At 46.8% G+C, this 14,540-nt stretch overlaps 1 protein-coding gene across 2 annotated transcripts in view; it reads right to left on the bottom strand.

The window, feature by feature from the left end:
• Nucleotides 1-365: 365 nt before the first annotated feature.
• The window catches only part of IL18R1 (interleukin 18 receptor 1), a 140,276-nt gene continuing 126,101 nt past the window's right edge, over nucleotides 366-14,540 (bottom strand). For both annotated transcript variants that reach the window (XM_077296652.1, XM_077296654.1), the window contains one exon: nucleotides 366-1,673. In XM_077296652.1, coding sequence (XP_077152767.1) covers nucleotides 1,291-1,673 — 383 coding nt within the window. In that variant the 3' untranslated portion in view covers nucleotides 366-1,290. The remainder of the gene's footprint in view (nucleotides 1,674-14,540) is intronic.

Genomic DNA, 14,540 nt, shown 5'->3' with positions numbered 1-14,540 from the left:
GCGCCCACTCTGGCCTGGAGTAAGTATTACGCATATGTACCTGCTAATCCCGGCTCAGAAACTGGTGAATCCCAGCAGTGCACAGTGCATGCCCTGGGGGAATTCATAAGTCTGCAGTCATACAGAGTGGCTGCAGAATTATCAATTCGGACCGGACAACCCCTTTAAAGTGAATGCTCAAGATTGTTGAATATATACATAAATTACTAACGGTCTATTGTAATTCCATTGGGAACGATTAAAGGGGTTGTCCACTACTAGGACATCCCCTTCTTGATCTAAATGTCTGGCCCTGATAAAATAAAAAAGTTTATACTCACTTACTATGCCAGCGCCACTCCAGCAGTGTTGGCACTCGTGCTCCTGGCCCTCGTGTGGTTGTTATGACAAGTGAGCTGGCGGCCAATCAGCTCTGGCGTCACTGTCCCTGCCTTTGAATGAATTAAACATGTAGAGAAAGTGAGAGAGCAGCCAGCGATGATCGGGCACTGGGCTCACGTGTCATAAGAACCACACAAGAGCTCTGGGAGAGCGAATACCGACACTGCTGGAACGGTGCTGGCATGGGAGGTGTCTACAAGCTTTTTTATTTTATCAGAGCCAAACATTTAGATCAAGAAGGGATTGCAATAGACAAACCCCTTTAAGGATATATGAGAAAAAAAGACCCCAAAAATTATGTCTGCATAAGACAGGCTCTTGTATGCAACACACATGTTCTGTCAATGTAAAACTATTGGGGCTTGTATAATAGAAGGCTGTAGGCCAAACAATGTTTCTACCAATCGTTTGGCTAGGTTCTTCCCAATGCAAAGCATGATAAAGTGGTTCTCCTGATCCAAAGCAAACCAAAGACAAAAAAGCAAGTACAAAGGGAAGAACACAAAAACAGCATAAAAAGGTACGTGCACACGATTTCTGCTCCAAAAACCATAGTGTTGGCAGGAAAAACACTGCATAAAATGTGAGTTTTTACCTGCATTTTTTCAAATTAAATTGAATGGGTGAAAAAACTATAATAATGTATATGCCAAAAAATTTGAAACTGCAAGGAAAACATAAGAAGCGTGTGTATGACCTTTCAGAAATCTCATTCACTTTGCTGGTACTGTAAGATGCTGCATTTTTTCTTGGCAAAAATGTAACGTGTAAACCATACCTAAGGGTGACACACCAAAAAAGTGTATGTTAACGTGCATGAAAAACATGTTGCTTTTAATAAGCCAAAAAGACACAAAAAGGTGTTTGTGATAAAAAGCTTAAAGGGAGAATAAGGGTTACCCCTTACCTTTACAGGCTATTCAAAATTAGAATGTCTTTATTATTAGTCGTCGGTACTGTTTTTAGTGCCAGAGATCTACTACATGTCTTGATAGGCTTTGCTGGCATTAAATACTGGATTTTTTTCCAAAATGTTGAATTAAGAGGATGAGACTTCTCTCCTTTCCATTTGACCATACTTTTCATCTTTAGAAGTTGTAAAGATTCTGGTTGGAAACTTTGCTCACTTAGTGTGAGTTCAATCAAAATGACTTTAATCTTCCGCTCCACCATTGCTTTATATAACCCACTCTCAAGTTCATACATTGCTTTACAAGAAGTGAAGTCTTTGGCTAAAACAATGATTAATCTTCTGCTTTTTTCAAGAAATGAGTTCATGTCATCAACCAAAGCTGCAAAACAGGAAAATGTAGGTTAGCTGCTATTACTCAGCCGTCAGTACATAAGGTGACAAAGTGAAATTCATGTGAAATTACAAAATCAATTGTGATTTGAAAAAAGTTTTCTATAGAAATCCTGAAAAAAAATCTATCAAACTGGCCTGTGACTGATAATGCTGACGATATGGCACTTTGCCATACACCTAGCATTTGGTTTGACCACATTTACATAATTATATAGTTATATAGGTTGAAAAAAGATATAGGTCTGTCAAGTTCAGCCTTTCTCTACCAATTATACACTCTCTATCACTAGAATATCTATAACCCACAATGCGATTTTCTGTGAGAAAAGCATCTATTTTTAAAAACAATTCTGTTATAGTAAGTGCCATTACTATCTCTTAAGGAGGGCATGCCACTGTCTGACTGCTCTAACTGTAAAGAACCTTATCCTATTTAGCTGTTGGAATACCCTTTCCTCCACATGTATTGAATGTCCTCTGGTCCTCTGTAAGGACATGTGTATTTATACATATAAATGAGAACTCCTCTAAGGTGTCATTGTTCTAAGTTAAACGAGGCCACCTTTTCCAAACTCTCATTATAAGAGAAGCCTTCCATCCCATGTAATAATCTAGACACCCTTTTTAAAATGTGAGTATAAAACTGGATCCCATAGTCTAGATGTGGCCTTACAAATGATATACAGTGGGGAAAATAAGCATTTGATACACTGACGATTTTGCAAGCTTTCCCACCAACAAAGAATGGAGAGGTCTGTAATTTTTAGCATAGGTACACTTCAACTGTGAGAGACAGAATCTAAAAAAAAAAAACAAAACAGAAAATCACATTGTATGATTTTTAAATCACTAAATTGCATTGTATTGCATGAAAAAGTATTTGACACAGACCAGTTAGTTTTTCTTTAAGAAGCTCTCCTACTCTGCATTCAATCAACCTCTCCACTATGGCCAAGACCAAAGAACTGTCTAAGGACACCAGGGACAAAATTGTAGCCCTGCACAAGGCTGGGATGGGCTACAGGACAATAGGCAAGCAGCTTGGTGAGAGGGCAACAACTGTTGGTACAATTATTAGAAAATAAAAGAAAAACAAGATGACTGTTAATCTTCCTCAGTCTGGAGATCCATGCAAGATCTCACTTCGTGGAATAAGGATGATTCTGAGAAAGGTCAGGAATCAGCCCAAAACTACATGGGAGTACCCGGTCAATAACCTGAAGTTGACAGTCTCAACATCTTAGTAGCACTCTACGCCATCATGGATTAAAATCCTGCAGGGCACGCAAGGTCTCAATGCTCATGATAGCACATGTGCAGGCCCATTTGAAGTTCACCAATGACCATCTTGATGATTCAGAAGAGGCATGGGAGAAGGTGAAGTGTTCAGATGAGACAAAAATAGAAATTGTTGGTATCAACTCCACTCGTCATGTTTGGAGGAAGAATAAGGATGAGTACAACCTCATGAACACTATCCCAACCATGAAGCATGGTGGGGGAAACATCATACTTTGGGGGTGCTTTTCTGCAAAGGGGACAAGACTGCAGCGCCCCAGAGTTCTGGTCGTTGCAGTACTGTGGCTTCGCCGCTAAGGGGAGCCATGGTACGTTCGATGGCACCGAAGGAGTTCCTCCAATCAGGTTTCACAGACACCAATATATTTCACAGCTGGGCCTCCGGGGGGAGCTAAGGGTGCTATTCATTAGGCCACTCCCCACCATAGTGGGTAAACTGGGGGTCAGGCAGAAAGTTAGAGAGAACGCTGACGGGATTGAACGGAGCAACACCCTGTGGCAGGGGGTGTTGTGAAGGGAGAGACTGTAGGGTCTCTGCCAGGGGTGGGATCCTGGCAGAGGCTTGGCATTGAAAGAACGTAACGGGTCCGCGCAGGCTCCTGGAAGCGGCGGGACTCAGGAAAGGACTAGAAGCGAGATAGATTGTGCTGAGTGAGAAACGAGATCAAGCAGAAGGAGAATACCAGCAGGGGTTTTGTTGAAAGAGGCAGCACCCTGCTGAGGCGCAATACCGGTGGCCGGAACGCCGAGGGAGTGGATTAGAATACAGCTTCAAGCCATACTCCAAACAGCGGCAGGACAGTCGGTCTCAGGCGGGCTGTCTACCACATATCACCTATGAAGTCTTGGGGGGCAATTGCGGGAGAGGGGCGACTCTAGGGTCCCGGAAGAACTCCAGGCCTACCTGACAAACGGGTGCCATTCCAACCTGAATACAGGGAAGGGGTGGATTGCAGAGGAACATCAAATCGAGTTGTGAGGGAACTTAAGAAACAGACACAACCGTTGTGGGGTTACTTTCCGTAAGCACAGCAGGGAAGGACTACAACACATAGCGCTAGAAGGAAGGCACAGATTTCCACCTGAGAGGAGAACTCTGGAGGTGCCATTGGACCGGCCGGACTTGCGTAGCCTGGTGAACCGTGTTCCGGACTGAGGACTCAGAGATCTCCAGTAAAGAGGTAAAGAGACTGCAACCTGGTGTCCTCGTTATTTACCGCGACTTACACCCCACAACTGCACCGTTCCACCTCTATCATTACTACCACCTATTTCACCGGACGTCCCCCACTGACGGACAGGGCCACGGACCGGGTCTAGCCACCGTGACAACCCCGAGACTGAGACCCAGAGGCCCGGCTCCGGGTACCCCTCGGCCCTGCGGCGGTGTGGGGGCGCTCCAAACTTGGCGTCACGAACAGGATCTACTTAAGCCTGAAGAATCAGGTCATGTGTGCCTAGAGACTGTGATTTACTGTGCTTGGACTGTACTTTATTGTAAGACTGTGCTGCGCCATTAGCCGCCAAAAGTTCCCGCCAAAAGGCGCCGCCATTGCTACACCCAAGGGGAAGGAGGGCGTGTTATGGGCGGAGACTCCCAGTGTGGCGCGAGAAATGGCTACCGCCCCCTGCACTTCTGGCTGCAGAGGAATGACCTGCCCCAAAGCAGAAGAGAAACACCCCTTGATATGCAACGGCGAGAAGCGGGTGACGGAGAAGCCCAACCTCGGAGAAATGGCGGAGTTAGGTGCATGCACTGCCACCGATTATCAGGCAGCGATGATGAACGGCGAGTGCCTGAGCGAGGAAGAAGCAGTTCCGGCCTGCCCTTCTTCACCGGAGATGGACCGGAAGCCTGCGGACCCAACAGCGGAGTTACGTCCACCAATCCCGACCTCGGAGTTAGAGGAGGAGGAACCACAGCCAGCGGAGCCGAATCCGAGCATCCCATTGGAGGAGCCCCGGTCCGGGCTGCAGCAGACTCTAGCGTCCTCGTTAACGGACCGGAGCGACACCGATGGAACCATATTGGGCGCAGGTATGGCCGGCGTCCCTGCTCCCCTCCGCGAGCCCGCTTCCATGGCCCACCTCTATCGCAGTAGGGAGCGACTTATCTCGGCAGGGCTAATGGTGCTATCCCCCGATGACCTGGGAAGGATGGTGCCACCGCTGTCGACTGGAGTGGGGGAGCCTGTGGATGTGAGCTTAGATGGAGTGGTTCTTCGGTGGGACACCCCCTGGTTTAGAGCAGATGGATCCCGGGAGAACGGGTCCACTCTTGCGGTGCTTACATGGGAACAATATAGACAGTGCTTGATTCTACAGTGGAAAGGCCGGAAAGAGGCCGAGTCGGTGGGCCCATCGAAAGTACAACAACCCCCTCCGGCATGGGATGACAGAGACGTGACAAGGCGGGGCACTGTGTTGGCCTACCATGCAAGAAGAGGGTGGGGCCTCATACACGAGCCAGGATTGGATACTGACATTTTTGTTGCGCATTGTAACGTGAGGGCTCCCTGCTGTAGCCGTAGTGGAGAACCCTTGCAAAAGGGGGATTCGGTGACCTACAGCCGCCACCAGAACCCGCTCGGGTGGTATGCACGGAATGTTCGGCGGTGTATGTCTGGAGCCGCGACCCTTACCGCCTCGGACCTGGTCCCAGGAGCACCCGATCTTGTCACCATCGCAACGGTGCGCCTGGTTGCGGCCACCGAGTTTGCCAGTCGAGTTCATCTTCACGTTCGAACCGCGGACGCTGGCACCACGGTGGCTGGGGGGCAGGAGCCCGAGCCGCCTGAAAAAGAATAAACCTCGATACCATGAAAATGTAAATAGTTACTGTTTGTTCTTTTGTTCCTATTGCTGCTAAACCCGCCCAGGGTTAATGGATCCCTTTGTTGACCCGGGATCCCTGTGTTTGTTCTGAGTTTTTCTAAAATTTTTGCACAAGTTTAAAGAACTGCAGAAATCATGGACTGTGCATGATTCGAACTTCCCTTGTAAATAGTTTGCACCTTCTTAAAGGTGCTCCCTACTGGTTTTAGCCAAAGACACTTTGCGAAGATATTTGCCCTATTTGTTTGAGCCAAAGACACTTTGTGAAGATACCTTTCCTACCGGTTCTAGTTAAAGACACTTTGCGAAGATACCATGCTGGAACCTTTGCATGGGCCGGTAGGCTGAGAAGACGAGCTACCTTAGAAAGACTTGGTCTCCTCTTAAAGGGGATGTGAGAAACTGAACTTGAGAGAGATACTGTTGCAGAACAGTAATGCCATAATGATGCCTTGAAAAGAAATGTAACTGTTTTACATGCTAAGTTATATGTGTTGAATTTGTTGAAATGTCTAAATAATGTTTGCAGAAAGAAAAGATGCAGAGAGCCCGTAGGGGTAGAGATTGAGGTCTGCATAGTTGAAAGTAAGCAAAGTAATAATGAAGGTGAGGATAGAAGGTAAACCCCGCGTCCCCATTGAAAGTTACTTTGTTACTAAGGACAGAGAGTGAACCCGTAGGGGTTAGAGAGTGAGTCCTTAAAGGAGCCGAGTAGAGCTGGCTCAGAGTTCTTTAAACGAAAGGAATGTTATGTCTATACCATGTATAGTAGAGAAAGGCAGTAGGCCCTGGATGAACAGGGCGGTCCTGTAAAAGAAAGGAGAGGCAGTAGGTCTGGTGCCATAGGGACAGGCGGTCCTGCAGGTTCAAAGTAGGAGAATGTGAAGTTACCTTACCCTGTAATGTGATTATAGGAAGGCCTTTGGTAAACTAAGAGTGTATGTTTCTTAAAGGCAATGTTAATTTATTGTTCCAGAATTTGCACTAAGTAGAATACCCGGTTGGGTAACAGGAGTTATGCATAGCCTGTAATTTATAATGTTGACCATGTTTGTAACGTTAAAAGTGTCCTCACCTCCCATAAAGGGAAGCCTGTTCAAGTATACTTATTGTTTTGCACTCAACAAAATTGTATGTCTGTTTACTAATCTGTATTGTTGTTTTTCTTCCCAGTCCCGGAGTACTGTGTTTAACCAGGGGGGAGTGCAGCGCCCCAGAGTTCTGGTCGTTGCAGTACTGTGGCTTCGCCGCTAAGGGGAGCCATGGTACGTTCGATGGCACCGAAGGAGTTCCTCCAATCAGGTATCACAGACACCAATATATTTCACAGCTGGGCCTCCGGGGGGAGCTAAGGGTGCTATTCATTAGGCCACTCCCCACCATAGTGGGTAAACTGGGGGTCAGGCAGAAAGTTAGAGAGAACGCTGACGGGATTGAACGGAGCAACACCCTGTGGCAGGGGGTGTTGTGAAGGGAGAGACTGTAGGGTCTCTGCCAGGGGTGGGATCCTGGCAGAGGCTTGGCATTGAAAGAACGTAACGGGTCCGCGCAGGCTCCTGGAAGCGGCGGGACTCAGGAAAGGACTAGAAGCGAGATAGATTGTGCTGAGTGAGAAACGAGATCAAGCAGAAGGAGAATACCAGCAGGGGTTTTGTTGAAAGAGGCAGCACCCTGCTGAGGCGCAATACCGGTGGCCGGAACGCCGAGGGAGTGGATTAGAATACAGCTTCAAGCCATACTCCAAACAGCGGCAGGACAGTCGGTCTCAGGCGGGCTGTCTACCACATATCACCTATGAAGTCTTGGGGGGCAATTGCGGGAGAGGGGCGACTCTAGGGTCCCGGAAGAACTCCAGGCCTACCTGACAAACGGGTGCCATTCCAACCTGAATACAGGGAAGGGGTGGATTGCAGAGGAACATCAAATCGAGTTGTGAGGGAACTTAAGAAACAGACACAACCGTTGTGGGGTTACTTTCCGTAAGCACAGCAGGGAAGGACTACAACACATAGCGCTAGAAGGAAGGCACAGATTTCCACCTGAGAGGAGAACTCTGGAGGTGCCATTGGACCGGCCGGACTTGCGTAGCCTGGTGAACCGTGTTCCGGACTGAGGACTCAGAGATCTCCAGTAAAGAGGTAAAGAGACTGCAACCTGGTGTCCTCGTTATTTACCGCGACTTACACCCCACAACTGCACCGTTCCACCTCTATCATTACTACCACCTATTTCACCGGACGTCCCCCACTGACGGACAGGGCCACGGACCGGGTCTAGCCACCGTGACAACCCCGAGACTGAGACCCAGAGGCCCGGCTCCGGGTACCCCTCGGCCCTGCGGCGGTGTGGGGGCGCTCCAAACTGACTGCACTTTATTGAAGGGAGGATGGATAGGGTCATGTATGGCAAGATTTTGACCAACAACCTCCTTCCCTCAGTAAGAGCATGTCTTCCAACATGACAATGACACGAAACACACAGCCAGGGCAACGAAGGAGTGACTCCATAAGAAGCATTTCAAGGTCCTGGAGTGGCCTGACCAGTCTCCAAACCTGAACCCAATAGTAAAATCTTTGGCCAGAGCTGAAACTCAATGTTGACCAGCAACAGCCCTGAAACCAGAAAGATCTGGAGAAGATCTCTATGGAGGAGTGGGCCAAAATTTCTGCAGCAGTGTATGCAAGCTTGGTCAAGAACTTCAGGAAATGTCTGACCTCTTGCAGAACAAAGGTTTCTGTACCAAATATTAAGTTCTGTTTTTCTTTTGTAACAAATACTTATTTCATCCAAATTAATTATGTAAAAATCATACAATGGGATTTTCTGGATTTTTTTGTAAGAGTCTGTCTTTCACAGTTGAAGTGTTCTTACGATAAAAATTACAGATCTCTCCATTCTATGTAGGTGGGAAAACTTGCAAAATCGGCAGTGTATCAAATACTTTTTTTCCCCCTCTGCATAGAGGGGTAACAATACAGTATGTTGGAATCTCTCTCTTTTATCTCTCTTTTTATACATGCTAAAATCTTGTTTGCTTTTGCGGCTGCTGCTTGACATTGAGTACTGCTGCTCAGCTTACTTGCAGCCAGAAAACTCAAGTCCTTATCCTGTGCTGTAGTCCCTAGTATATTTTTATTTAATGTATATGCCGTATAACGAATATAGTGTCCTAGATGAATTACTCCACATTTATCAGCATTCAACCTCATCTGCCATGTGTTTACCCATGGAGACATCCAGATTGCTCTGTAATATGATACAATCTATCTCAGTTTTTATTATTCCACAAAGTTTTTTGTAATCAGCAAAGACTGACACTATACTTTTAATCCCATCCACAAGGTAATTAATAAAGGTATTAAAACAATTGGTCCTAACACAGATCCTTGTGGTCCCCACTGCTGACTTTTTTGCATTTAGAGAATGTACCATTTTCAAATGACTGTTTCCTGTCCCTTAACATGTTTTTTACACATTTGCATATAGTGTCCTCTAGTCCCTGCTTCTGCAGTTTTCAGTACAAGGCTGTTGTGTAGTACAGTATCAAATGTCTTTGCTAAGTCCAAAGGCTTTTTTTACCTCACTTTTCAATATCATTGTCAAGATATCGCAACCTGGGAAGGTCACACAGAACCACCCACTGTGATCTTTGAGTCAAACAGCTCTCTGCTGCCCCCTATTGTCCAGACAATTACACGACTGACCAATGATTAACAGAGGAAGCTGCAGGCTGTTTCCACTAATAGTCCAGTTGTTGGGAAGATAACAATGAGAATATGGTGTATACACCTCTGATTTCAATGCATGGAATATATGCATATACCTCCGATACAGTCACTGTGAGCCCCACGATAACCCCAGACTACTCACTGCCACCACCAGTCGATTTTTATATTTAGGCAGACTGGAGGCGTGGTTCTGGTAGCGTATGGCTTTCATGAGTGTGGTTTACAGAACAAAAGAAGTAGAACTATTACATTTTATATTTAATCCAAAAGATAGGCAGTGTTTGCATAAAGTATACAAAACATTTTACAAAGGGGACAAAACAATACAGCATATAAAGTACATAATATAAAAAGTAATAATGAAAGAAACTTAAATTGCTGCTCACAGAGATGAGTCAACTTACCCGAAGGAGAGCACTTTGATTTGGGGGGCTTGACATTTTATCAGTACCTTAGTTGCGACCACACACCCCCCATAATGACCTCACGTAGGCTGGGTTGTCGAAAGTCCTCATCACATCAGGATTTTATGAAATTCCCAACTTATGCGATAACCTATTTTCTAATGATTGCAGAAGTTTGAGATCACTGCCATATTTTCTATTGGGACTTTACCTTTCCCCAGAGAGCAAACATGACACATGCATATTCTTCCCTGATTAACCCTGAAGTAAAAAATATATGTCCAATCACTATCGAATTTATACAAGCCTGAATATTCATACTTTTCTATCGAAGCCTCAGCGACTGCCAAAGATGTTTGGATGAAAGCAATGTGCTCCTATGAGGAATAGTGATGGGCGAACACTAAAATGTTCGGTTGCTCGGGTTGAGCAAATTAGTATGCTTAGGTGCTCGACCTGAGCAACGAGCCCAATGTAAGTCTACAGTCGAGCATTTTTCTGGTGGTCTGCAGAGGAACTAGAAATTGCGGAAATCGATGGGAACAGTGCTCAAATGACATGGGAACAGAATGGGGAAGACCCCTGGAAGCATTTCTGACTCCCAGGTCACTGCTGTGAACAATGTTGTCAGAGTCTTCTGCCACTCCTCCACACCTTGGACTATGTTCACACGTAGCGGTTTTGATGCCTTTTTGAACTTTAGCATTGCTTTCAACCAAGACAAATGCATTCACTGGGAAATGTCATTTTAACATTTTACAACCTTATCTGGCCATGTGGTGTGTGACACATCATCAGACACATCCTGTTTCATTTATGAAGGAGGGACCATTTACTATTCTTAAAGACCAGCAGTCGGCCCTCACTATTCTTAGAGAGCTATGCTTTGTTGCTCCCATTATTAAACAGGGGGTCTCCTATACTGTTATTGCGTATGCAGTGAGTGGCAGGGCTGCCCTAAATTTGGACGCACCCCAATACCCCTTTGAAGAGATGTACAGGAGGGCCTCATGAAAAAATGTTCCCATTATTAGGAAGTGGGTCTCCCATAGTATTTGTCTATGCAGTGAATGCAAGAGCTGCCAAAAATTTGAAGGCACCCCAATGCCCCTTGGAAGAGATGTGGAGGAAGGCCTCATAAAAAATGTTCCCATTAGAAAGGAGCAAGTGTATGGGCTGACAAACATTCATCCCTTGGGGTATATATGAACATACTCTCTAACAAAATGTTTTTACGGGCATCATAAACAGCCATTTAAAAAAATTATGTGGGTGTTGCATCACAGACCATGGTCACCCTGGTGATGGTAGTGGAGGATGAGGATGAGGAGAAGGAGGAGGACAACAGCAAATAGCCAAAATCAGGAAGTGTATACCCATGTGTGGGTGTAAAGAGGTGCATGGGAATAGACCTCCCAAAAAAGAGACTGGATTTGAGTTTATGTTCCCCTGCTATCATTCTGTGGTGTTGAGAAGTCTGTCCCAATCCAGCCCTTGTTCATTTTTATAAGAGACAGCTTGTCAGCATTTTCAGTTGACAGGCAGATGCGATTATCAGTTACAATTCCACCAACGGCACTAAAAACCCGCTCTGACAAAACGCTAGCAGCAGGGCAGTCCAAGATATCCAAGGCATAGAAAGCCAGTTCATGCTACGTGTTCAGCTTGGATACCCAATAATTATAAGGCACAGAGGAATCACGGAGGACGTTGGTACAATCAGCAAGGTACTCCCTCAGCATCTTCCCAAACTTCGCACTCCTTGTGGGAGTACCCTACGCCTCAGGGCCTGTGCGATGGGAGGGTGTGAGAAAAGAAAACTCTCACAGAACTTTGACAGTGTTCCTCTGCCTCTGCTGGATTGGAGTAGTGTCTCTCTCGCCTGTACTCCTTGGTTGTCCAACGAACTGTGACCTCTGCAGCCAGCATTTTCAGATGGGATTTTTTTAAATAATTCTGCAACAAGGACCTTCTGGTACTGCCCCACTTTAGTAGACCTGTCCTACTCGGGAATTAAAGATAGAAAGTTCTCCTTCTGGCGTGGGTCTAGAAGTGCCACCAACAGTAATGACTGTCACCCAAAATTTTGAGAACGCGAGGGTCACGGGAAAAGCAGTGTAACATAAACTCAGCCATGCGTGCCAGACTGCTAATAGGCAAGACTTCCATGTCCTCACTAAGAGGATGACTGACCATAATCTCCTCCTCCTCCTCCCTGTCCTCAGGATATCCACACTGAACAGACGGTATGACAGTTGTGCAGGTAGTACCGTTTAGAGAGCAAGAAACTAGCTCCTCTTCTTCCTCCTCCTTCTCTTCCTCATTGTCAACCAATCCACATTGGGATGAGATGTGGCAGGGCTGTGTGTAATCACCCTGTTTGGTTACTTGCTCCATCTCATTGTGCTCCACCTGCAATGCATCCTCTTTGATTGTGAGCAGAGAGTGTTTCAGAACACACAGAAGCGGGACGGCGATGCTAATTATGGTGTCATCGCAGCTCACCATCTTGGTGAAGTCCTCAAAGTTTTGTAAGATGGTGCACATGTCTGATATCCTTGTCCACTCCTGAGGTCTTATGTGCGAAGTCTGAACTGAATACCGATGACCTTGTTGATGATGGTAGTAAACAACTGCCTTCTGCTCAAAAATCCTTTCCAACATCTGCAGTGTAGAGTTGCAACGCATGGGTACATCATACACCAGTCTGTGAACAGGAATCTGCAAACCCTGCTGAAGCACGTAAAGGGCAGCGGAATCTATAGCTGACTTTCTAAAATGGGCACACAGGTGGCATACTTTGACAAGCAGAACCGGCAGCTCCGAGTAGGTTTTGAGAAACCGCTGAACCACGAGATTAAGCACATGGGCAAGGCATGGTACGTGTGTGAGCTCGACTCACCTCAAAGCCACCACCAGGTTCCGGCCATTGTCACACGTGACCATGCCTGGCTGTAGGTTCAGCAGTGTCAGCCACAGATCTGCCTGCTCTTTCAGAGCTGTCCACAACTCTTCAGCATTGTGCGGTTTGCGCCTAAGCATATTATCTTCAGCACAGCCTGTTGCCGCTTTCCTGAGGCAGTGCTGCAGTGTTTCCAGCTTGTGACTGATGTGGTCATTTCGGAGATGGAGGCTGAAAAGGAGGAGGTGCAGGAGCTGTAGACTGTGGGGGCAACCCTGATTGACCTACGGCCCGCAATCCTCGGCGTCGGGAGGACGTGTTTCATCCCAAGGTCTGACTCAGTCCCGGCTTCCGCTATGTTAACTCAGTGTGCCATCAGTGAGATGTACCGTCTCTGCCCACAAGCACTTGTTCACATGTCCGTGGTTAGGTGGTCTTTCCAAGTAACTGCATTGTTGAGGGCACAGCTAATGTTGTGGGACACGTGTTTGTGTAATGCGGGGACGGTACACCAGGAGAAATAGTGGTGGCTGGGGACTGATTACCAAGAGATGGCCGCCGCCATCAAGTTTTGGAAAGCTTCAGTCTCCATGAGCCTAAAAGGCAACATTTCAACAGCAAGCAGTCGCAAAACGTGTGAATTTAGTAGTGTGGCCTGTGGCTGTGTATTTGCACTTGTGTTCCAAGGACTGGGATATGGACAACTGAACGCTGCTCTAGGACAAGGACGTGGACGTGCTTGCTGATGGTGCTAGTTGAGTGTGTACAATGACAGGTGCAGTGCAGGAGGCATCTCCGCATGCACCATGGACAGAGGATTGGCTTACACACACAACAGCAGAAGAAGCAGTGGTGTCACCCGCAGGCACTGTTCCTGGACCCTGCGGTTCAGCCCACAAAGTCAGGGGCTTTGCTGTCATGTGCCTGATCATGCTGGTGATGGTCAGGCTGGTAGTTTTGCTACCCCTGCTGATGCTGGCTTGGCAGGTGGTGCAAATGGCCTTTTTGGGGTTATCAGCAGAGTCTTTAAAAAACAACCAGACTCGGCAAGACCTAACAGTTAGACTGGCAACTTCCGTCATGTTGGTGTTACAGGTAACGGTTGTCCGCCTTCTGTCTGCGGCCACCACACTACTTTTTCCTGCCTGTTGGGGTGCTACACCTCACTCCCCCTGTGTGCTGCTGTCATCGCACTGCATGTCCTCCTGCCAGCTTGGGTCAGTTACTATATCATCCACCATCTCGTCTTCCACTTCCGCACCATGGTCTTCCTCCTGACTTTCTGACAATGGTGTCTCATCATCTTCCACCTATTGTGACACTTTCCTACTGTTACATTCATATGACCATGGCTGCTCAAATATTTGGGTATCGCTACATGCAATCTCCTCTTGCCCTGCTTCAAGTGGACCGGGCGAGAGGCCCGAAACTATAAATGGAAAAGTGAACAGCTCTTTGGAGTGTCAAAGTGTGGGAACAGTTGTCTCTGGGCACTCGGCATAGTGGGAGGAAGGAGGATCAGGGTGAGGAATATGCGGTCCACACACGGCTACTGAGACTTGACCGTGTGGAAGACAGGGTGGTGGTGGCAAAGTGACTGGAAGCATTATCCGCTATCTAACCAACAACCTTTTGACACTGCTCTGGGTTCAATAGTGGTGTGCTGCAGTCTCTTAGTAATTTGT

The sequence above is a fragment of the Ranitomeya variabilis genome, chromosome 3, assembly GCF_051348905.1.
Source record: "Ranitomeya variabilis isolate aRanVar5 chromosome 3, aRanVar5.hap1, whole genome shotgun sequence".
In the NCBI taxonomy this organism is placed as follows: domain Eukaryota; kingdom Metazoa; phylum Chordata; class Amphibia; order Anura; family Dendrobatidae; genus Ranitomeya; species Ranitomeya variabilis.
Note: the sequence above shows the minus strand (reverse complement) of the source record. Positions and strands in the feature narration are given on the sequence as shown.